Consider the following 24,876-nt stretch of genomic DNA (forward strand, 5'->3'; position numbering starts at 1 on the left):
ACAATTGTGTCCAGTCTAGACAATGCTCTGTGAGCTGAACATCCTTGACCCCAGACTGATACATTGTACATAGCTCGTCCTGCTCTCAGCTGAGAAGTGATACAATTGTATCCAGTCTAGACAATGCTCTGTGAGCTAAACATCCCAGACCCCAGACTGATACATTGTACATAGCTCGTCCTGCTCTACGCTGAGAAGTGATACAATTGTATCCAGTCTAGACAATGCTCTGTGAGCTAAAAATCCTGGACTCCAGACTGATACATTGTACATAGCTCGTCCTGCTCTCAGCTGAGAAGTGATAAAGTTGTATCCAGTCTAGACAATGCTCTGTGAGCTAAACATCCTGGACTCCAGACTGATACATTGTACATAGCTCGTCCTGCTCTCAGCTGAGAAGTGATACAATTGTATCCAGTCTAGACAATGCTCTGTGAGCTAAACATCCTGGACCCCAGACTGATACATTGTACATAGCTCGTCCTGCTCTCAGCTGAGAAGTGATACAATTATCGGGCTGGGTCGGTGATCACCATATTAGATCAAATTTGGCCAAAGCTGGTGATGTTGGCAGGACTGCCTATATGTCATGTATGGATGGACTCCGGCCTATTCTAGGGAATATGAATTCTACCTGCCCGATCCTCTCGTTGGAGTCGGGCAACAATGTATTTCCTCTTCCTGTAGTGGTGCATGCTGGGACGAAGAACAAGCCAATGGCCGCTGCTGTCCAAGTCTATGGGTTGAGAAGTAAGATGTATGACTTATGGTGAGGTGCAATGACCCAACACATTCGGCGCCGATCCAGATATAATGGGTCACCAATTACGCCCGGTCGTCTGGTATTTGCGCTGTTCATACGATAAGACTCTTGTTATAAAAAGCAAACATCATTATTTTCGATATCAACTTTTCGATATGATTGGAGAAGGAATGAGCGGGTTACATCACTTATCTCTGCAGGTCTCCTAGCAATGGCCGAGAGGGTGATCTCAGGGTGAAGAGCGGCTGGGAGCTTTATCACTGCTCGTAGACGTGAAATGTGAGTCCTTAAAGGGGTACTCCGGTGACATTATTATTTTTTAAATCAACTGGTGCCAGAAAGTTAAACAGATTTGTAAATTACGTCTGTTAAAAAATCTTAATCCTTCCTGTACTTATTAGCTGCTGAATACTACAGAGGAAATTCTTTTCTTTTTGGAACACAGAGCTCTCTGCTGACATCACGAGTACAGTGCTCTCTGCTGACACCTCTGTCCATTTTAGGAACTGTCCAGAGTAAAAGGAACTCCCCATAGCAAACATATGCTGCTCTGGACAGTTCCTAAAAGGGACAGAGATGTCAGCAGAGAGAGCACTGTGCTCGTGATGTCAGCAGAGAGCTCTGTGTTTCAAAAAGAAAATAATTTCCGCTGTAGTATTCCGCAGCTAATAAGTACTGGAAGGACTAAGATTTTTTTTTAAATAAAAGTAGGGAACAGATTAAAGGGGTACTCCGTCCCTAGACATCTTATCCCCTATCCAAAGTGACGGGACCCCCGCACCCCCGCAATCTCTGCTGCGGCACCCCCAGACATCCGAGTGAACTTTGCTCCGTGCCGGATGACTGGCGATGTGGAGCGAAGACTCGTGACATCACAGCCACGCCCCCTCATTGCAAGTCTATGGGAGGGGGTGTGACGTCCGTCACACCCCCTCCCATAGACTTGCATTGAGGGGGGCGTGGTCGTGATGTCATGAGCAAGCGTGGCCGCAACGTCATGAGCCTCCGGCAATGCACCCGACGCTCTAAACGAACGCCGCGTGCAACAGGGAGATCGTGGTTGTCCAAAGTGACGGGACCCCCATGATCAGACATCTTATCCCCTATACTTTGTATAGGGGATAAGATGTCTAGGGGCGGAGTACCATTTTAAAGGGGTTGTCCAATATTTTATTTAAAAAAAATTGTATGGTGGTGAAGTGGGGGGTGGGGGAATTGGAAAAGTAAACTATACTGACATGGGCCTGGTCCCCTGCAGCTCCTGTCCGGTAGATCCTTTATCTACTTCCAAGAGGAGTGCTTGTTGTAGGACCTGCCGGCTCAGCCAATCACTGGCCGAGACAAGACACCACTGCAGCCAATGATTGGCTCAACCAAAAGGTCCTGTGGCAGGGGGCAGTCGGGGGTGCATTGTATTGTGTTTTAGCAGTCTGTATGTAGTACAGTGCTGTGTGTGTTCAGTATCTTTGGAAATATATAAAAGAGGGCACATTTTCCACTACATCTTTCTGTCTGTTCAAAATCTGTCATCAGTGTCACCTGCACTAACCTGTCGGGTACATACAGACAGCGCAGGTGATACTGATGCCAACGATACTTACCTGGTCCCATTCCGTGCTGTCATTCTCCGGCTATCCTCTTCAGTATCTTCAGCTCTGAATTGGAGCATGGGCGGAGCTTAGTGACATCACTGCTGCTGTTTGCTAGAAGTGGGATCCAGCAGAGAACAGCAGCAGTGATGTCACTAAGCTCCGCCCATGCTCCAAGTCAGGCCCAGAGCGGAAGATAAGAGGATAGCCAGAGAATCACAGCACGGAACAGGACCAGGTAAGTATCATTGTCATTAGTGTCAACTGCAAAACATGCCTGTACCGACAGGTTAGTGCAGGTGAGACTGGTAGGTTTACAAAGGGTCACGGTAATATTTTTTTTTTTCTGAAAAGGGGCAATAGGCTAAGTAAGTTCCGGAACCTCTGAGACTGCTATTGGACCTATAGGGAAATGGGGCTCGGGCTCCGGTTGGATCCTATGCCACTGGGTGTTGGGAACAGGAAGGTCCTTCTGTCCCTGCGTGGAAAAACCTAATGTGATATTACGGCCCCTTTCTTCTACACACTAAACCTAATGCAAAATAGGCAGCCGCCTAGAGCGCACTCTTGATGGGGGCACAGCTCTGCCCGCAGCAATAAAGTTAACCAGCATCCGAAGCACCCACACATCCAGCAAAACCCTGCCACCCTAGTAGTAGTTGTGCTGAGGAGGAGGTTTGTTACAGTGTGTCAACCCAGTAGTAAGGAGATTACATGAGGAGGTTTGTTACAGTGTGTCACCCCAGTAGTAAGGAGATTACATGAGGAGGAGGTTTGTTACAGTGTGTCACCCCAGTAGTAAGGAGATTACATGAGGAGGAGGTTTGTTACAGTGTGTCACCACAGTAGTAATGAGATTACATGAGGAGGAGGTTTGTTACAGTGTGTCATCCCAGTAGTAAGGAGATTACATGAGGAGGAGGTTTGTTACAGTGTGTCACCCCAGTAGTAAGGAGATTACATGAGGAGGAGGTTTGTTACAGTGTGTCACCCCAGTAGTAAGGAGATTACATGAGGAGGAGGTTTGTTACAGTGTGTCACCCCAGTAGTAAGGAGATTACATGAGGAGGAGGTTTGTTACAGTGTGTCACCCCAGTAGTAAGGAGATTACATGAGGAGGAGGTTTGTTACAGTGTGTCACCCCAGAAGTAAGGAGATTACATGAGGAGGTTTGTTACAGTGTGTCACCCCAGTAGTAAGGAGATTACATGAGGAGGAGGTTTGTTACAGTGTGTCACGACAGTAGTAATGAGATTACATGAGGAGGAGGTTTGTTACAGTGTGTCACCCCAGTAGTAAGGAGATTACATGAGGAGGAGGTTTGTTACAGTGTGTCACCACAGTAGTAAGGAGATTACATGAGGAGGAGGTTTGTTACAGTGTGTCACCCCAGTAGTAAGGAGATTACATGAGGAGGAGGTTTGTTACAGTGTGTCACCCCAGTAGTAAGGAGATTATATGAGGAGGAGGTTTGTTACAGTGTGTCACCCCAGTAGTAAGGAGATTACATGAGGAGGAGGTTTGTTACAGTGTGTCACCCCAGTAGTAAGGAGATTACATGAGGAGGAGGTTTGTTACAGTGTGTCACCCCAGTAGTAAGGAGATTACATGAGGAGGAGGTTTGTTACAGTGTGTCACCCCAGCAGTAAGGAGATTACATGAGGAGGAGGTTTGTTACAGTGTGTCACCCCAGTAGTAAGGAGATTACATGAGGAGGAGGGTTGTTACAGTGTGTCACCCCAGTAGTAAAGTGGGGTGTGTCAAAGGGAGGAGCCAATGGGCAGGGTCAAGGGGCGCAAAAGTAGTTTTTCACCTAGGGTGGCAAAAATCCTTGCACCAGGGCTGTAGGTAGCGTCAGAATAGAACGTGCGGAGGAGGATGGGTCAAGGCTCTTTGAGGATTCAGGAGCCACAGGATCATATGCAAAGAAATGGAATCCACAGAATGGATGGAGGAATGTACAAGGAGATATCAATGGGGAAACCAATAAGGCGGGTGAGGAGATAAGGATCGGTGAGTCTATACTTAATGCTCAGGCCTTAGGATGTATGAAAGTAATTCTCCAAACAGAACTATAAGACCTGTCCTCAGTATAAGGCCTATATCACTATACAGAGACACTATCAGCTCATTGTGCCCCCAAAGTAACAACATCTCTTCTTGTGTCTTTTGCATTGTGTCCCTGCACATCACAGAGGGAGAGTAGACTTCTACTCAACACTCCGCCCCCAGAGTCACATGACACAGAGGGGTGTGGTTATAGATCATAGTGGTAGAGTCACACAGGCCAATGCTCTATACCCGTATACTGTACAATTAAGGTTGCCACCTGGCCAGTATTTTGGCCCCCCTACCGGCCTTTTTATATTAAAAATACTGGCACTGCAATGGCCGGTATCTATCCAACCAATTCTCCAACTCCCGGAATATTGTACCATATACTATATTAGTGTTTCCCAACCAGAGCGCCTCCAGCTGTTGCAAAACTACAACTCCCAGCATGCCCTGACAGCCGTTGGCTGTCCGGGCATGCTGGGATTTGTAGTTTTGCAACAGCTGGAGGCGCCCCTGGTTGGGAAACAGTGACCTATACTATATACTACTCTATAGTCCAACATGCTGGGAGTTGTAGTTTTGCAGCAGCTGGAGGCACTCCTGGTTGGGAAACACTGACCTATACTATATACTACTATATAGTCCAACATGCTGGGAGTTGTAGTTTAGCAACAGCTGGAGGCCCCCCTGGTTGGGAAACACTGACCTATTTTATATACTACGATATAGTCCAACATGCTGGGAGTTGTAGTTTTGCAACAGCTGGAGGCACCCCTTGTTGGGAAACACTGACCTATACTATATACTACTATATAGTCCAACATGCTGGGAGTTGTAGTTTTGCAACAGCTGGAGGCCCCCCTGGTTGAGAAACACTGACCTATACTATATACTACTATATAGTCCAACATGCTGGGAGTTGTAGTTTTGCAACAGCTGGAGGCACCACTTGTTGGGAAACACTGACCTATACTATATACTACTATATAGTCCAACATGCTGGGAGTTGTAGTTTTTGTTTGGAGCAGTCGCTGAGCCACAGGCTGTATCAGGACATGCTGGGAGTTATAGTTAGTAACAACTGCAACTCCCGAATTTAATAAAAAAAGGGATAAAAAATATGTCCCATCAAAACAAAAATGGTCTTGTTAAAAACTACAGATCAGGGCGCAAAAAAATATAAGGAGAAATAAAAAAGTTATAGGGGTCAGAAAAGGACAACATTTCCCCCGCATATGTGTATCCTGTGATGTCACGCATATATTATTAATTATGTAAATTACCATGGCCGGTATTTTTTTGCAAGAAGGGTGGCGACCCTATGTACAATATGGTGGTCATTGGGCAAACTGCCCAAATCTCAGTCATAACATACACCCAAAAATAGAGGTGAAATGTAATATGGTCACTACAATGGGGGGGGGGGGCTGTGTTCCCATGATCCCTCAGTCCTCCCTGCCATCTTCTTTCGGTTGGCCCCTTCCCGTCTTTCTTCCCTCTCCGGCCTCTTGTATAGAACATCTCCTGTTTCCTATACTGTGTTATGTTTATTTTTACTTTTCCTATATTAAGATCGGCACCAAGTATCTATATTCTGATAGAGATCATGGGAGTGTAGCCTGCAGGGGTCAAAAAGGCCGAAGAGTGGACCCGGCAGCTGCTGGGATGTAATCCGGGCTCATTTAGAAGATTCTAATGGCTGTAAGGCCTCCAGATGAGCCGGGCCCCTCCATCCCTACGGGTTATGGTGACATAATGGTTCTTAAGAATTCGGAACTGAAGATCTCATCCAACAACGTGTGAACACATCCTACTGGGCCCAAACATGGCCCCGTCCTTCATCATATTGTGACCCCCGAGACCACTATAATGGTGTCCAGATGATTATGTGGTGACTGCAGACATTTACCTTTATTGCTGTTTGTTCTTCTTTTCTTACTAATAAAAACCTTTTATCCAAAAGTCAGGAACAGTCGGATAGGCATGGCTAGGGGTTCGCCAAGCCCTGTCGCCACCATGCCTATCCTGCCTCCCAGCGCTGGACCCTATACAGCAGAATTCAGCGTGTCACAGGGGGGGGGGGGGGGCAGCAGGCTATCCCCTATACAGCAGAATTCAACGTGTCACGGGGGGGGGGGGGGGGGGGATGGGGGCAGCAGACTATCTCCAATTGAGCAGCATTCAGTGTGTCACAGGAGAGGCAGCAGACTATCTCCTATAGAGCAGCATTCAGTGTGTCACAGGAGAGGCAGCAGACTATCCCCTATACAGCAGCATTCAGCATGTCACAGGAGAGACAGCAGACTATCTCCTATAGAGCAGCATTCAGCGTGTCACAGGAGAGGCAGCAGACTGTGCCCTGTACAGCAGCATTCAGCGTGTCACAGGAGAGGCAGCAGACTGTGCCCTATACAGCAGCATTCAGCGTGTCACAGGAGAGGCAGCAGACTATCTCCTATAGAGCAGCATTCAGCGTGTCACAGGAGTGGCAGCAGACTGTGCCCTACACAGCAGCATTCAGCGTGTCACAGGAGAAGCAGCAGACTATCCCCTATACAGCAGCATTCAGCGTGTCACAGGAGAGGCAGCAGACTTTCTCCTATAGAGCAGCATTCAGCGTGTCACAGGAGTGGCAGCAGACTGCGCCCTATACAGCAGCATTCAGTGTGTCACAGGAGAGGCAGCAGACTATCCCCTATACAGCAGCATTTAGCATGTCACAGGAGAGGCAGCAGACTATCTCCTATAGAGCAGCATTCAGTGTGTCACAGGAGAGGCAGCAGACTGTGCCCTGTACAGCAGCATTCAGCGTGTCACAGGAGTGGCAGCAGACTGTGCCCTACACAGCAGCATTCAGCGTGTCACAGGAGAAGCAGCAGACTATCCCCTATACAGCAGCATTCAGCGTGTCACAGGAGAGGCAGCAGACTTTCTCCTATAGAGCAGCATTCAGCGTGTCACAGGAGTGGCAGCAGACTGCGCCCTATACAGCAGCATTCAGTGTGTCACAGGAGAGGCAGCAGACTATCCCCTATACAGCAGCATTCAGCATGTCACAGGAGAGGCAGCAGACTATCTCCTATAGAGCAGCATTCAGCGTGTCACAGGAGAGGCAGCAGACTGTGCCCTGTACAGCAGCATTCAGCGTGTCACAGGAGAGGCAGCAGACTGTGCCCTATACAGCAGCATTCAGCGTGTCACAGGAGAGGCAGCAGACTATCTCCTATAGAGCAGCATTCAGCGTGTCACAGGAGTGGCAGCAGACTGTGCCCTACACAGCAGCATTCAGCGTGTCACAGGAGAAGCAGCAGACTATCCCCTATACAGCAGCATTCAGCGTGTCACAGGAGAGGCAGCAGACTTTCTCCTATAGAGCAGCATTCAGCGTGTCACAGGAGTGGCAGCAGACTGCGCCCTATACAGCAGCATTCAGTGGGTCACAGGAGAAGCAGCAGACTGTGCCTTATACAGCAGCATTCAGTGTGTCACAGGAGAGGCAGCAGATTGTGCCCTGTACAGCAGCATTCAGCGTGTGACAGGAGAGGCAGCAGACTGTACCCTATACAGCAGCATTTAGCGTGTCACAGGAGAGGCAGCAGACTATCTCCTATACAGCAGCATTCAGCGTGTCACAGGAGAGGCAGCAGACTCTACCCTATACAGCAGCATTCAGCGTGTCACATTAGAGGCAGCAGACAGTTCCCTATACAGCAGCATTCAGCGTGTGACAGGAGAGGCAGCAGACTGTCCCCTATACAACAGCATTCAGCGTGTCACAGGCTGTGAGCACCCACCCACCCGCTGCAGGGAAGAGCAAAGATCCCGCCATGCTTCCACAGTCTGGTTGCATCCCTCCATCTAATGTTCTGCTCATCCTGGGCTTCCTGATACATGACTAGAATGCAAGTAATACAGTGAAGACTGACACATAGAAGACCAGGAGGGCACTGGGTAACATGGCGCAGCAGTGCAGACGTTTGTGTCATCGAGGGCGACTACAACACCAAAAGACTTCACACTGGAGGACGACAAGTCTTGGAAACGATTTCCGCACCAAGAATAGTTCTCTAAATGTTTAATAATGTTTTTGTTTCCAGTAACAATTAGCGGTGAGAGAAACGATAGACACATCTAATCTGAGCCAACAAACTGAGCGCCCAGACTGAGCAGCTGGCACTGCGTCCCGGGCAGGTAATTAAGTCTAATCACCAGAAGGTGCCCGGGGGCGCTGAGCGCTGCCCACATTAGGGAGGATGAAGCTCAGGGACCGTGCGACGGAGGCCAAACTGAGGTCACATTATATCCGTGAGAAGACAAATGTCCGTGAAGGACCGATGCTAGGGGTGAGATGGTGTGAAGATCGCCCCCCGGGATCATTCCTCCGTCTCCAAAAGACATTGACAGGGGACGCAGATACGGTTTATTTATTGGAAACAGTATGGTGGAGTTGTGTCTTCACAGCAAGAAAAGGAACGGAGCACTCACCGGGTAAGTTGGCTGCAGCGGGACTTCTCAGAACACGATAAGTCAATGACCGAGCAGGGAGGCAGTAGGTGGTAACGGGGGGGGGGAGTTTAGGCGTGTGGCCACGGACCGTATCACACCATTAGGTGCTTCATCAGGCCCCTGTAAGGGGCCTGACGAAGCACCTAATGGTGTGATACGGTCCGTGGCCCAATGCCTGAATTCCCCCCGTTAGCACCTACCGCCTCCCTGCTGTAAGGGGCCTGACGAAGCACCTAACGGTGTGATACGGTCCGTGGCCCAACGCCTGAATTCCCCCCGTTAACACCTACCGCCTCCCTGCTGTAAGGGGCCTGACGAAGCACCTAACGGTGTGATACGGTCCGAGGCCCAATGCCTGAATTCCCCCCGTTACCACCTACCGCCTCCCTGCTGTAAGGGGCCTGACGAAGCACCTAACGGTGTGATACGGTCCGTGGCCCAATGCCTGAATTCCCCCCGTTAGCACCTACCGCCTCCCTGCTGTAAGGGGCCTGACGAAGCACCTAACGGTGTGATACGGTCCGTGGCCCAACGCCTGAATTCCCCCCGTTAACACCTACCGCCTCCCTGCTGTAAGGGGCCTGACGAAGCACCTAACGGTGTGATACGGTCCGAGGCCCAATGCCTGAATTCCCCCCGTTACCACCTACCGCCTCCATGCTCGTACATCTACTTATCGGACCGTATCACAGGAGCCTGACAAAGTACATAACGGTGTGATATGGTCCGTGGCCCAACATCTGAACTCCACCAGTTACCACCAACCGCCTCCATGCTCGGTCATCGACTTATCGGACTGTATCACAGGGGCCTGACGAAGCACCTAACGATGTTATACGGTCTGTGGCCCAACACCTGAATTCCCCCCATTACCACCTACCGCCTCCGTGCTCGGTCATCGACATATCGGACCGTATCACAGGGGCCTGACGAAGCACCTAATGGTGTGATATGGTCCGTGGCCTGACGACAGAATTCCCCTGTTACCATCTACCGCCTCCATGCTCGATCATCAACTTAGCAGACCGTATCACAGGGGCCTGATGAAGCACCTAACGGTGTGATATGGTCCGTGGCCCAAAGCCTAAATTCCCCCCATTACCACTTACCACCTTCGTGCTCGGTCATCAACTTATAGGTCCCCATCACTGGGCCTGACAAAGCACCCAATGGTGTGATACGGTCCATGGCCCAAAACCTGAATTCCCCCCTTTACCACCTACCACCTCCCTGCTCGGTCATCGACTTATAGGTCTGTATCACTGGGGCCTGACGAAGCACCCAACGGTGTGATACGGTCCATGGCCCAATACCTGAATTCCCCCCAGTTACCACCTACCGCCTCCCTGCTCGGTCATCGACTTTTCGGTCCATATCACAGGGGCCTGACGAAGCACCTAACAGTGTGATACGGTCCATGGCCCAACACCTGAATTCCCCCCTTTACCACCTACCACCTCCCTGCTCGGTCATCGACTTATAGGTCTGTATCACTGGGGCCTGACGAAGCACCCAACGGTGTGATACGGTTCATGGCCCAATACCTGAATTCCCCCCAGTTACCACCTACCGCCTCCCTGCTCGGTCATCGATTTTTCGGTCCGTATCACAGGGGCCTGACGAAGCACCTAACGGTGTGATACGGTCCTTGGCCCAACACCTGAATCCCTCCCCCCCCATTCCCACCTACCGCCTCCCTGCTCGGTCATCGACTTATGGTACCGTATCACAGGGGCCTGACGAAGTACCTAACAGTGTGATACGGTCAGTGTCCCGACGCCTGAACTCCCCCAGTTATCACCTGCCGCCTCCCTGCTCGGTCATTGACTTATCGGACCATATCACACGTATCACGGGCATGACGAAGCACCTAATGGTGTGATACGGTCCGTGGCCCGACGCCTGAACTCCCCCCGTTACCACCTACCACCTCCCTGCTCGGGTCATCGACTTATGGGACCACATCACCAGGGCCTGACAAAGCACCTAATGGTGTGATATGGTCCGTGGCCCAACACCTGAATTCCCCCCCACCCCCTTACCAACTAATGCCTTCGTGCTCAGTCATCGACTTATCGTGATCCGAGAATTCCTGTTACAGCCAACTTACCGGGTGGGTGCTCCATTCCTTTTCTTACTGAAAAGACATTATTTGCTTGTTGTTTTACACGTGCAGTACCACCAGCAGCCGTCTGCCACACTACATGTCTACACCTTAACGTGCCAATAATTGGTATGCGATTGTGATGCATTAGCGATTTATGCAGTGACAATGCCGGACTCTATGTTCTATTGTGATGCCAAATTATGGTGGAGTTATTTATACATTGCACAGTTCTTCCCCGACTCTCTGCAGCTCCTGTTGCAACTCCTTGGTGTTCCCCTGCTGCTCACTTCTTCTCCCTGATTCCAAGACAACAGGTCTCATTCTGACGTGTCTTTATAGCAGCAGGGGAACAATAAGAAAGCAGGAGCTGCGAGGAGTCAGGGTAGGTAAGTATGATTTTTTTTTTTTTTTTTTTTACAGAATCTATAAAATATGAAATCCTGGAATACTCCTTTAAGTTACGATTAGGGACTCTAATCATAATCCAATTTATACCTTCAACCCTTTCCTTATTTTTGAGTAAGTAGGGTTATAAAGTTATGAGGTCGCACAAATTATTTGGGTCATGATGTAATTTAGTCACTGTGTGCACCCCTAGCTAAACTACAGCTCTGCTCCATTACAGCAGACAATTAAGAATATAGTAGATGTGACCTGCAGTCCTATGTAACACCAAAGATAACACAGTGATAACTCTCTGAGTACAGATAATGTATAGATGTGAGCTGCAGTCCTATGTAACACCACAGATAACAGTGATAACTCTCTGAGTACAGATAATGTATAGATGTGACCTGCAGTCCTATGTAACACCACAGATAACACAGTGATAACTCTCTGAGTACAGATAATGTAGTAGATGTGACCTGCAGTCCTATGTAACACCACAGATAACAGTGATAACTGTACAGATAATGTAGTAGATGTGACCTGCAGTCCTATGTAACACTACAGATAACACAGTGATAAATCTCTGAGTACAGATAATGTATAGATGTGACCTGCAGTCCTATGTAACACCACAGATAACAGTGATAACTCTCTGAGTACAGATAATGTATAAATGTGACCTGCAGTCCTATGTAACACCACAGATAACAGTGATAACTCTCTGAGTACAGATAATGTATAGATGTGACCTGCAGTCCTATGTAACACCACAGATAACACAGTGATAACTCTCTGAGTACAGATAATGTATAGATGTGACCTGCAGTCCTATGTAACACCACAGATAACACAGTGATAACTCTGAGTACAGATAATGTAGTAGATGTGACCTGCAGTCCTATGTAACACCACAGATAACACAGTGATAACTCTCTGAGTACAGATAATGTATAGATGTGACCTGCAGTCCTATGTAACACCACAGATAACACAGTGATAACTCTCTGAGTACAGATAATGTATAGATGTGACCTGCAGTCCTATGTAACACCACAGATATCACAGTGATAACTCTCTGAGTACAGATAATGTATAGATGTGACCTGCAGTCCTATGTAACACCACAGATAACACAGTGATAACTCTCTGAGTACAGATAATGTATAGATGTGACCTGCAGTCCTATGTAACACCACAGATAACACAGTGATAACTCTGAGTACATATAATGTATAGATGTGACCTGCAGTCCTATGTAACACCACAGATAACAGTGATAACTCTCTGAGTACAGATAATGTATAGATGTGACCTGCAGTCCTATGTAACACCACAGATAACAGTGATAACTCTCTGAGTACAGATAATGTATAGATGTGACCTGCAGTCCTATGTAACACCACAGATAACACAGTGATAACTCTGAGTACAGATAATGTATAGATGTGACCTGCAGTCCTATGTAACACCACAGATAACAGTGATAACTCTCTGAGTACAGATAATGTATAGATGTGACCTGCAGTCCTATGTAACACCACAGATAACAGTGATAACTCTCTGAGTACAGATAATGTAGTAGATGTGACCTGCAGTCCTATGTAACACCACAGATAACACAGTGATAACTCTCTGAGTACAGATAATGTAGTAGATGTGACCTGCAGTCCTATGTAACACCACAGATAACAGTGATAACTCTCTGAGTACAGATAATGTAGTAGATGTGACCTGCAGTCCTATGTAACACCACAGATAACACAGTGATAACTCTCTGAGTACAGATAATGTATAGATGTGACCTGCAGTCCTATGTAACACCACAGATAACACAGTGATAACTCTCTGAGTACAGATAATGTATAGATGTGACCTGCAGTCCTATGTAACACCACAGATAACACAGTGATAACTCTGAGTACAGATAATGTATAGATGTGACCTGCAGTCCTATGTAACACCACAGATAACAGTGATAACTCTCTGAGTACAGATAATGTAGTAGATGTGACCTGCAGTCCTATGTAACACCACAGATAACACAGTGATAACTCTCTGAGTACAGATAATGTAGTAGATGTGACCTGCAGTCCTATGTAACACCACAGATAACAGTGATAACTCTCTGAGTACAGATAATGTATAGATGTGACCTGCAGTCCTATGTAACACCACAGATAACACAGTGATAACTCTCTGAGTACAGATAATGTAGTAGATGTGACCTGCAGTCCTATGTAACACCACAGATAACACAGTGATAACTCTCTGAGTACAGATAATGTATAGATGTGACCTGCAGTCCTATGTAACACCACAGATAACAGTGATAACTCTCTGAGTACAGATAATGTATAGATTTGACCTGCAGTCCTATGTAACACCACAGATAACACAGTGATAACTCTCTGAGTACAGATAATGTATAGATGTGACCTGCAGTCCTATGTAACACCACAGATAACAGTGATAACTCTCTGAGTACAGATAATGTATAGATGTGACCTGCAGTCCTATGTAACACCACAGATAACAGTGATAACTCTCTGAGTACAGATAATGTAGTAGATGTGACCTGCAGTCCTATGTAACACCACAGATAACACAGTGATAACTCTCTGAGTACAGATAATGTAGTAGATGTGACCTGCAGTCCTATGTAACACCACAGATAACAGTGATAACTCTCTGAGTACAGATAATGTAGTAGATGTGACCTGCAGTCCTATGTAACACCACAGATAACACAGTGATAACTCTCTGAGTACAGATAATGTATAGATGTGACCTGCAGTCCTATGTAACACCACAGATAACACAGTGATAACTCTCTGAGTACAGATAATGTATAGATGTGACCTGCAGTCCTATGTAACACCACAGATAACACAGTGATAACTCTGAGTACAGATAATGTATAGATGTGACCTGCAGTCCTATGTAACACCACAGATAACAGTGATAACTCTCTGAGTACAGATAATGTAGTAGATGTGACCTGCAGTCCTATGTAACACCACAGATAACACAGTGATAACTCTCTGAGTACAGATAATGTAGTAGATGTGACCTGCAGTCCTATGTAACACCACAGATAACAGTGATAACTCTCTGAGTACAGATAATGTATAGATGTGACCTGCAGTCCTATGTAACACCACAGATAACACAGTGATAACTCTCTGAGTACAGATAATGTAGTAGATGTGACCTGCAGTCCTATGTAACACCACAGATAACACAGTGATAACTCTCTGAGTACAGATAATGTATAGATGTGACCTGCAGTCCTATGTAACACCACAGATAACAGTGATAACTCTCTGAGTACAGATAATGTATAGATTTGACCTGCAGTCCTATGTAACACCACAGATAACACAGTGATAACTCTCTGAGTACAGATAATGTATAGATGTGACCTGCAGTCCTATGTAACACCACAGATAACAGTGATAACTCTCTGAGTACAGATAATGTATAGATGTGACCTGCAGTCCTATGTAACACCACAGATAACACAGTGATAACCTGCTCCATTACTGGTGACATCAGTTCTATCTCTCTATATACACAGGACAATGAAGATAAATCATGTGAAATTACCATCCAGGAGACTGTGATTCTCTCCCACCCAATGAGTCAGCAGTGATGAGCGGCGCCTGGAGGACTCTACAAGACAAGCAAGAAATATAAGACGTGACCTTTCACCCCATCCCTCACCGTCTGTCATCTCCTCCCCGACCTTCTCTCATCTATGTTCACCTCAGCCTTATACAGAGATGTCACCTTGGGACCACCCTGCATAGATACCCGAGAAGAGGGTCCTGCAAATATAGGAGTCACCTTCCTGAGGGACATAGCTTAAAGAACCACCAACCAGACCACCATAATAATATAGAACAAATCCCAGACTTCAAATATTCTATATCAATCCCCAGATCAGACCCCAATAATAATATCAGACCCTGGTGCAGATCTAAGACTTCAGACCCTCTATATAAAGAACAGACCCCAGGCCAGACCCCATAATAATATCAGACCATGGAACAGATGCCAGACTTCAAATACCCTAAATAAAGAACAGACCCCAGACCAGACCCTGGAGCAGATCTCCTATATCAGAAACAGACCCCAGACCAGATCCCCCAAAAAAACAGGAGAGGTCACATGTTTGTTTCTATCATCTTTGTCCCCCTCATCCTTCCTCATTCTCCATCATTGACTCCTGTGATGGTTCCCACCACCCTACAACTCAACCAAAGGTAGAAGGACCAAGCCAAAAGGGGGGGACAGGGAGAAGTGAGCCCTAAAGCTGTCCCTAAAAACGACTCTCCCTGCCTACTTGCCCATCCGCCCAAAATGACGGATCGACAACTTGGAGACGGTCCGTTCCTTGTGTTAAAGTGCATTGTCATCGCAGTCAACAAAACAAATGGAACTGTATATGTCGGGAAACAAGTCAGGAACACAACAGGAATACAATAAGCAACAAACAGATATATAAATACAAACAAGGTAGGATATAGTAAACTAACATACAGTTCAGAAACAGAAATCAAGAATAACAGCAGATAAGATAATATGAACAAGATTTGGTAAGTTTACAGCAGACAAAACCAGGAGATGCAGGGGAGGAACTGGTTAACTGGTCAGGAAATATAGAAAACTGTCCACACTGGACACAAAACAAGAAACACACTAGACACCCCATTTCAAGCATGGAGGGACATCAATAATAAAGACAAATAGGATCCTAGCTAGCGGTAACTCTCCACAGTGTTAACAGGATACTGGCCTAGGAAGAAACAAAAATCCTAAATACAAGCAAACATGGGTACAGACACAAGACTCACTCACTCCTAGATAGGCGGATTAGCCCAAGGCTCAGAACAAGATTCTATCCTAGGAGATCCAGGATCAAACAAGGTCAAAACAGGACTGACAAATGTACAGTGTGAATACAGACTAAGGCAACACAAAGCAAATGCAGAACGAATACAAGAAAACTAAAACCCGAAAACTGTATTAAAACAAAGCAAGTTAAAATCTATATATCAAACAGGACAGATAACCATGGTTAAAACTCAGCACGTGCACAGACAGACATAGTGAAGCCAACATGGCCAGAATCAAGCCAACATCAAGCCAACATGGCCAGAATCAAGCCAACATGGCCAGAATCAAGCCAACATCAAGCCAACATGGCCAGAATCAAGCCAACATCAAGCCAACATGGCCAGAATCAAGCCAACATCAAGCCAACATGGCCAGAATACAGGTCTAATCACCAGCCCAGCACAACACCTCAAGATGTCTTATATATCCTCCCAGTGCTGAAGTAAGAAAGGTTAACTCTTCCCATCCAGGGAGAATTAACACAGAAAGTGTTCACACATAAACATACATACACTGTGTATCTCCAGGACTAGACCATCTCGAGATTCATAAAATCTGCAGAAATAAACTTTGCTTCTTGATGTTCTTGGAACTAGAGATGACATTTTCCCTTTATAAAACTTTATTAGTTTGCATGTGATACCGGCAGGACTGGCCCGTCGCCCGGCCTCTCGAGCAGCATCTTTACGGGGACCTTGCTCTCGTACAGTAAATGTGATAGATGACTCCTCTGGTTACATTCCATACATTAACAGATGGCGAGGACCAGGCCGATGGAAAAGACATTGTAAACATTTATTATGGTTTAACTTGACACGCGAAACCTCCACGCGGCGCGCAGTAAATACTGAGCAGAACCCCGCCGGTCACAGTTACTTCATTACTGGCGAGGACTTCTGGACGGGGAGCAATATATTATCTGTGAGAAAGCATCGAGGAGAGAATGATGGGCTGAAGAACACAGCGCAGCTGGCTCATCCATAAAAGAACCCTATGTCCCCAGAGACTGGACTTACAACATTACTTGCTGTCGATGGACTGCTCATCCTGATCCTCCTGGCTCATGAATACAAGAACTACCACAAACATGATGGGTGACATAGGAAGTGCAGCGGAGAAGAAATCAGGAATACAATTCTACTGGTCACTGACGGTTTTTTAGGCTGATTGGGGTCTATAAAACGTTGGGTGGCAACTTTTTGGGGACTAGAGGGGTGGCAATTCAGCCTGGCCACCATTATGGGCTAATGCACTTCATGTAGCAAGTAGGGGTTAGTACTACCAAAATACTCATCCAAATTTACCTAATTGATTTCCAAAGTCATGGCCCCTTGAAGACAATGCGAAGAAACTGCCAAGGAACTCACTTCTTTGAGAGGAACACTATTGTTCTAGATCATACATAAAACAATGTAACATTGGCCTCTACTTTGAGAAGCCCACCCCTCTAAAACAAAAACTGTTTTTATCAGAATTTTGGGTGGTCGTTGATGTACATCAGATATTGTTTATTGATCTTGAGGTGGTCATTGATCTAGAACAGATATATATATATATTTTTTTTTAAATTAACCCCTTAAGGACGCAGGACGTAAATGTACGTCCTGGTGCGGTGGTACTTAACGCATCAGGACGTACATTTACATCCTGTGCATAACCGCGGGCATCGGAGCGATGCCCGTGTCATGCGCGGCTGATCCCGGCTGCTGATCGCAGCCAGGGACCCGCCGGCAATGGCCGACGCCCGCGATCTCGCGGGCGTCTGCCATTAACCCCTCAGATGCCGGGATCAATACAGATCCCGGCATCTGCGGCAGTACGCAATTTCAATGAATGATCGGATCGCCCGCAGCGCTGCTGCGGGGATCCGATCATTCAGAACGCCGCACGGAGGTCCCCTCACCTTCTTCCTTCCGGCTCCCGGCGTTTCCTGCTCTGGTCTGAGATCGAGCAGACCAGAGCAGAAGATAACCGATAACACTGATCTGTTCTATGTCCTATATATAGAACAGATCAGTATTAGCAATCATGGTATTGCTATGAATAGTCCCCTATGGGGACTATTCAAGTGTAAAAAAAAATGTAAAAAGATGTAAAAGTAAAAAAAAGTGAAAAATCCCCTCCCCCCCAAAAAAAGTAAAACGTCCGTTTTTTCCTATTTTACCCCCAAAAAGCGTAAAAAATTATTTAATAGACTTATTTGGTATCGCCATGTGCGTAAATGTCCGAACTATTAAAATAAAATGTTAATGATCCTGTACGGTGATGTTAATGATCCTGTACGGTGAACGGCGTGAACGAAAAAAAAAAAAAGTCCAAAATTGCTACTTTTTTAATACATTTTCTAAAAAAAAAATATAAAAAATGTATTAAAAGTTTTTTATATGCAAATGTGGTATCAAAAAAGAGTACAGATCATGGCGCAAAAAATGAGCCCCCATACCGCCGCTTATACGGAAAAATTAAAAAGTTATAGGTCATCAAAATAAAGGGATTGTAAACGTACTAATTTGGTTAAAAAGTTTGTGATTTTTTTTAAGCGCAACAATAATAGAAAAGTATGTAATAATGGGTATCATTTTAATCGTATTGACCCTCAGAATAAAGAACACATGTCATTTTTACCGTAAATTTTACGGCGTGAAAACGAAACCTTCCAAAATTAGCAATATTGCGTTTTTCTTTTTAATTTCCCCACAAAAATAGTGTTTTTTGGTTGCGCCATACATTTTATGATATAATGAGTTATGTCATTACAAAGGACAACTGGTCGCGCAAAAAACAAGCCCTCACACTAGTCTGTGGATGAAAATATAAAAGAGTTATGATTTTTAGAAGGCGAGGAGGAAAAAACGAAAACGTAAAAATTAAATTGTCTGAGTCCTTAAGGCCAAAATGGGCTGAGTCCTTAAGGGGTTAAAATTGGCCTTTACTTTAAGTAGACCGCCCCTCTAAAACCAGTTTTCACCAGAATGTTTGGTGGTCGTTGATCTAGATCAATCTAAATCAATATCCAAAGAACTAATAATATAAAGCTGGTATAAAACTATAAAAAACTATGATTTACCAGGGATGTCAATGTGAACAGTAACTGAGGTCAGAACGCTATAAAGATAAGGATACAATAGTAGTAATTCACACAAAACTAAACACAGGAACAAAACTCCAGGCTAGGGACAAAGCAACAAGCTATGGACCTAACAATGGAGGAATACAAAATACAAACAGATCAGGAAAAAGGTTCAAGTTCTGACAAGAACGAGCAGAAATACGACACACACCAAGCATAAACTGGTATAATGAGGGTCAAGATTAGGTTCTGGATAAACAGAAACAGGAGTGAACCCAAGCCAAGATACAGGTTCATATAAAAGATACAAACTACGCAGGATTAAACTGAAAACCTAAAGACAGAAAAGTAACAAACAGGACAAGGCTAAAAACTATAAAAACGGGTCAGAACTACTAAGCCAATGCAAAAGAAAGTGTGAACAGACGCAGAACAAAGCTAAAAGCTGAAATAAAGAGCACAACCAGGAGGCTGAGGAGGAACCAAAAACCCTCCTTGGCTGCTGATTGGCCCGGGCCTGTAACTCTTACCTGACCAGAGAGCAACATGCAAAGCCTGGCCAGGTGCGATTGTTACAGATACTGACCTGACCAAAAATTTGAGTGGTTATTAATCTAGACCCAATTTTCATTGATATTGGCCTCTTCTTTAAAAAGACGGCCCAGATTTTTACTGACATTTCAGATTGTTGTTGATCTAGAACAGGTTTTATTATTGATATTGGCCTCTTCTTCGAGAAGACCGCCACTCAAGAAGACCGGTTACTATTAAATCTTTTTGGTGGTTGTTAATCTGCACCATATTTCTTATTGACCATCCCAAATTTCACAGAGATTTGGTTTTTTTTATCTCACAAGGTGTCTTTATATAACCTTCTAGAGACGTTTGTTGTGGTGATAGATATATCTTAGCACCACTGTTCTTTATTCTGCATCTGGTCAAACAATGTAGCAAATGCTATAAACTTGGACCAATTAAAAAAAAACACCATCTGTCCTTCCATGAAAGTGGCCAATAAACCCAAGATGGACCCTTCTCGGGGGTTATATAAGAGCCATTAGGACGCGTCGACTGCTCTGTGTCTCTGTCACTCCGGCTTATCCTCATTATCGCACCATTCATCAAACCGAACTGGAAATTTTAAGATGCAATTACACGAGCGCAATTCCCTTCCCATAACCGTGTTACAAAGATACAATCTGATAAAAAAAAGAACAGTCAGATTAGATTGAGACGCAGTAAACTGTGATCCACCCCCAACCAGCAGGTCCAGAACCTTTACGATTCTGATGTCTTATTACACAACAAGTAGTGTTTTCCGGCTGTTTCGCCATCTGAGAATTTTCTCTGAGATGCACTTGTGTGGTGTCCCGATGCAGAACACACCTGTCTACCTGCCCTGTCAGGTGGATGGCACTTTAACGTGTCTGCTCCGGGCCCACTACTCAGGATTATGGCCCACAGGAGACACATTAAAGGGGTACTCCACCCCTACACATGGGCCGCTGGGGACCCCTGCAACATAGCATGCAGCACCCATCTGTATTTGCTTCTGGCAGAGCTGGAGGTTATGGCTCCTGACCACGGGTACGGAAGATCGTGATGTCACGACTCGACCCCGTGTGACGTCACGCCCTGCCCCCTCAATGCAAGTCTATGGGAGGGGGCGTGACGACTGTCACGCCCCCTCCCATAGACTTGCATTGAGGGGGCGGGGTGTGACATCACACAGGGCAGAGTCGTGACGTCACAATCTTCTGTACCCGTGGTCGGGAGCCAAAATCTCCATCGCTGCTGGAAGCAAATACAGATGGGTGCTGCATGCTATGTTGCGGGGGTCCCCAGCGGCGGGACCCCCGCGATCAGACATCTTATCCCCTATCCTTTGGATAGGGGATATGATGTCTAGGGGTGGAGTACCCCTTTAAAGTGACATCCACCTGACAGGGCAGGTAGACAGGTGTGTTCTGCATCGGGACACCACACATGTAAAGGAGAAACTGCTCTCGTCTAACCCTCAAAGCGTTTACTATAGATTGACAACCATTATTAACCCTATCAGACAAGCAACATTTTTTGTATCTGCACAAATAACCAGGAATGAAGCCAGGATGGAAAAATAAATCCCACAGGGAATCCAGATCCACATCCAGACCCTTGTTACGGGATCGGAGGTTGCTTTATAACTTCCTGAGAGACCTCATTTACTGACATCTGCTTCCTTGTCACCATCGTTCTAGTTTTATAGATTGTTGGGTGAGTACCCTCCATTGCCCGGTCTTTCTACCTTTTGCTGGGTTGACCTGCCTTATGTTAAACTGATACCCTTAGAATTGGGGGGATATCCCTGGGTACTGTAGCGCAATGTCCTCCAAGCATTTCTGCAGCGAGGAGTGCAGGGAGGACGAGCAGCCTATCACTGCTTGGGCTTCAGGAGACTGGGAAAGCTGGGTGGCTGTGTGCTAGGCTGCTTGTGATAGGCTACTGATGTTTTCTCTTCCCCTTGTCTCCTCTATCCCTGCCCTGACACTAACTATTCTCTGCACCTGAATGCCGGACATTTCAATTCTATAATATTCGTTCCAGAGACAGGATGTTTAAAACTCCAGGGCAATCTCAGCAACCCGAGAGTAATACGATCAAGAGATGCATGGAAGTTCCACAAACTTGCATAATTTCCACCGTATTACTCTGGGGCTGCGGAGATTGTCGGTATCGGACCATCCATAAATGCTACTAGAAAGATGTTTCCAAATCGAAAATATCACCAGCCGTTTACAAGTAATGCTGGAACAACAGACACAAATATATATATATATATATATATATATATATATATATATATATATACACAAACACATAGGGGGAGATTTATCAAACCCGTCCAGATGAAAAGTTGCTGAGTGCATAGCAACCAATCAGATCGCTTCTTTCATTTTTGAAAAGGCCTCTGGAAAATGAAAGAAGCGATCTGATTGGTTGCTATGGGCAACTGGGCAACATTTCCTCTGGACAGGTTTTTATAAATCCACACATTTTTCTAGAAAATGACATTTTTCTCACAGGAAAGGATTGCAGTAACACAGGTTTTGCTATACACATGTTTATTCCCTTTTTGTGTACTGGAACTAAACCAAAAAAGGAGGAAAAAAAGCAAATTGGACATAATGTCACCAAACTCCAAAAATGGGCTGGACCCCCATGAGCTTGCATGCCGCACCCCATTAAAATCAGTCCCCCGAGCGTGTTTGCTCCGGGTCTGATTACTGTCTATCATGGGGACGGAGCGTTGTGACGTCGCGCTCCGGGGACTGATTTTAATGGGGTGCGGCATGCAAGATCACGGGGGTCCCCAGCGGCGGGACCCCCGCGATCAGGCATCTTATCCCCTATCCTTTGGATAGGGGATAAGATGTCTAAGCGCCGGAGTACCCCTTAAATATTTGGTTGCACATCCTTTAAAAAAAAAAACTGAAATCAGTGTCTTCCTATAACCATCAATAAGCTCCTTACACCTCTCAGCCGGAATGTTGGACCACTCTTCCTATAACCATCAATAAGCTTCTTACACCTCTCAGCCGGAATGTTGGACTCTTCCTTTACAAACTGCTCCAGGTCTCTTATTGGACGGCGCCTTTTCCCAACAGTAATTATAAGATCCCTCCACAGGTGATCAATGGGATTTAGATCTGGACTCATTGCTGACACTTCAGAACTCTCCAGCACTTTGTTGTCATCCATTTCTGGGGCTTTTTGATGTATGTTTGGGGTCATTGTCCTGCTGGGAGACCCAAGATCTCGGACACAAACCCAGCTTTCTGACACTGGGCTGTACAGTGCGACCCAAAATCCATTGGTAATCCTCAGATTTCATGATGTCTTGTACACATTCAAAGCCCCCAGTGCCAGAGGCAGCAAAACAACCCAAAACATCACTGACCTCCCCCATATGTCACTGTAGGTACTGTGGGGGAGATTTATCAAAACCTGTCCAGAGGAAAAGTTGCCCAGTTGCCCACAGCAACCAATCAGATCGCTTCTTTCATTTTTAACCAGGTATCTGCAAAATGAAAGAAGCGATCTGATTTGTTGCTATGGGCAACTTTTCCTCTGGACAGGTTTTGCAAAAATCTCCCCCTTTGTTCTTTTCTTTGTAGGCCTCATTCCGTTTTCGGTAAACAGTAGAATGATTTGCTTTACCAAAAAGCTCTATCTTGGTCTTATCTGTCCACAAGACGTTTTCCCAGAAGGATTTTGGTTACTCAAGTTCATTTTGGGTCTCCTCCATAGTGGGGTCCTCCTGGGTCTCCTCCATAGTGGGGTCCTCCTGGGTCTCCTCCATAGTGGGGTCCTCCTGGGTCTCCTCTATAGTGGGGTCCTCCTTGGTCTCCTCCATAGTGGGGTCCTCCTGGGTCTCCTCCATAGTGGGGTCCTCCTGGGTCTCCTCCATAGTGGGGTCCCCCTGGGTCTCCTCCATAGTGTGGTCCTCCTGGGTCTCCTCCATAGTGGGGTTCTCCTGGGTCTCCTCCACAGTGGGGTCCTCCTGGGTCTCCTCCATAGTGGGGTCCTCCTGGGTCTCCTCCATAGTGGGGTCCTCTCGGGTCTCCTCCATAGCGTTTCATTTCATTTAAATATGGACGGATAGTTTGCGCTGACACTGATGCTCCCTGAGCCTGCAGGACAGCTTGAATAACTTTGGAACTTGTTTGGGGCTGCTTATCCACCATCCGGACCATCCTGCGGTGACACCTTTCATCAATTTTTCTCTTCCGTCCACACCCAGGGAGATTATCTACAGTGCCATGGGGCTGTAAACATCTTGATAATGTTGCGCACTGTGGACAAAGACAAATCTAGATCTCTGGAGATGGACTTGTAACCTTGAGATTGTTGATATTTTTCCACAATTTTGGTTCCCAAGTCCTCAGACAGTTCTCTTCTCCTCTTTCTGTTGTCCATGCTTAGTGTGGCACACACAGACACCCAATGCAAAGACTAAGTGAACTTCTCTCCTTTTTATCTGCTTTCAGGTGTGATTTTTATATTGCCCACACCTGTTACTTGCCCCAGGCGAGAATAAAGGAGCATCACATGCTTGAAACCATCTTATTTTTCCACAATTTTGAAAGGTGCCAATAATTTTGTCCAGCCCATTTTTGGAGTTTGGTGACATTATGTCCAATTTGCTTTTTTTCCTCCTTTTTTGGTTTAGTTCCAATACACACAAAAGGGAATAAACATGTGTATAGCAAAACATGTTACTGCAATCCTTTCCTGTGAGGAATACTTCATTTTATAGAAAAATGTCAGGGGGGACAACATTTACGGCCATGACTGTATATATATATATATATATATATATATATATATATATATATATATACCGTATGTACTCGAGTACTATCCGTTCCGAATATAAGCCCCTAATTTCACCCCAAAAACCTAGGAAAAGTTATTGACTCGACTATAAGACTAGGGTGGGAAATACATCATCCCA

General features: G+C 45.9%; 1 protein-coding gene across 2 annotated transcripts in view; it reads right to left on the reverse strand.

The window, feature by feature from the left end:
- The window catches only part of KCNK3 (potassium two pore domain channel subfamily K member 3), a 107,487-nt gene that overhangs the window by 56,190 nt on the left and 26,421 nt on the right, over nt 1-24,876 (reverse strand). The window contains exon 1 of one of the 2 annotated variants that reach the window (XM_056563735.1): nt 15,017-15,453. The exons of the other annotated variant lie outside the window; for it this stretch is intronic. Coding sequence (XP_056419710.1) covers nt 15,017-15,143 — 127 coding nt within the window. The 5' untranslated portion in view covers nt 15,144-15,453. Of the gene's footprint in view, nt 1-15,016; nt 15,454-24,876 lie in introns of those variants that run through there. 2 annotated transcript variants of the gene reach the window in all.

The sequence above is a fragment of the Hyla sarda genome, chromosome 3 (genome assembly GCF_029499605.1).
Source record: "Hyla sarda isolate aHylSar1 chromosome 3, aHylSar1.hap1, whole genome shotgun sequence".
Lineage (NCBI taxonomy): Eukaryota > Metazoa > Chordata > Amphibia > Anura > Hylidae > Hyla > Hyla sarda.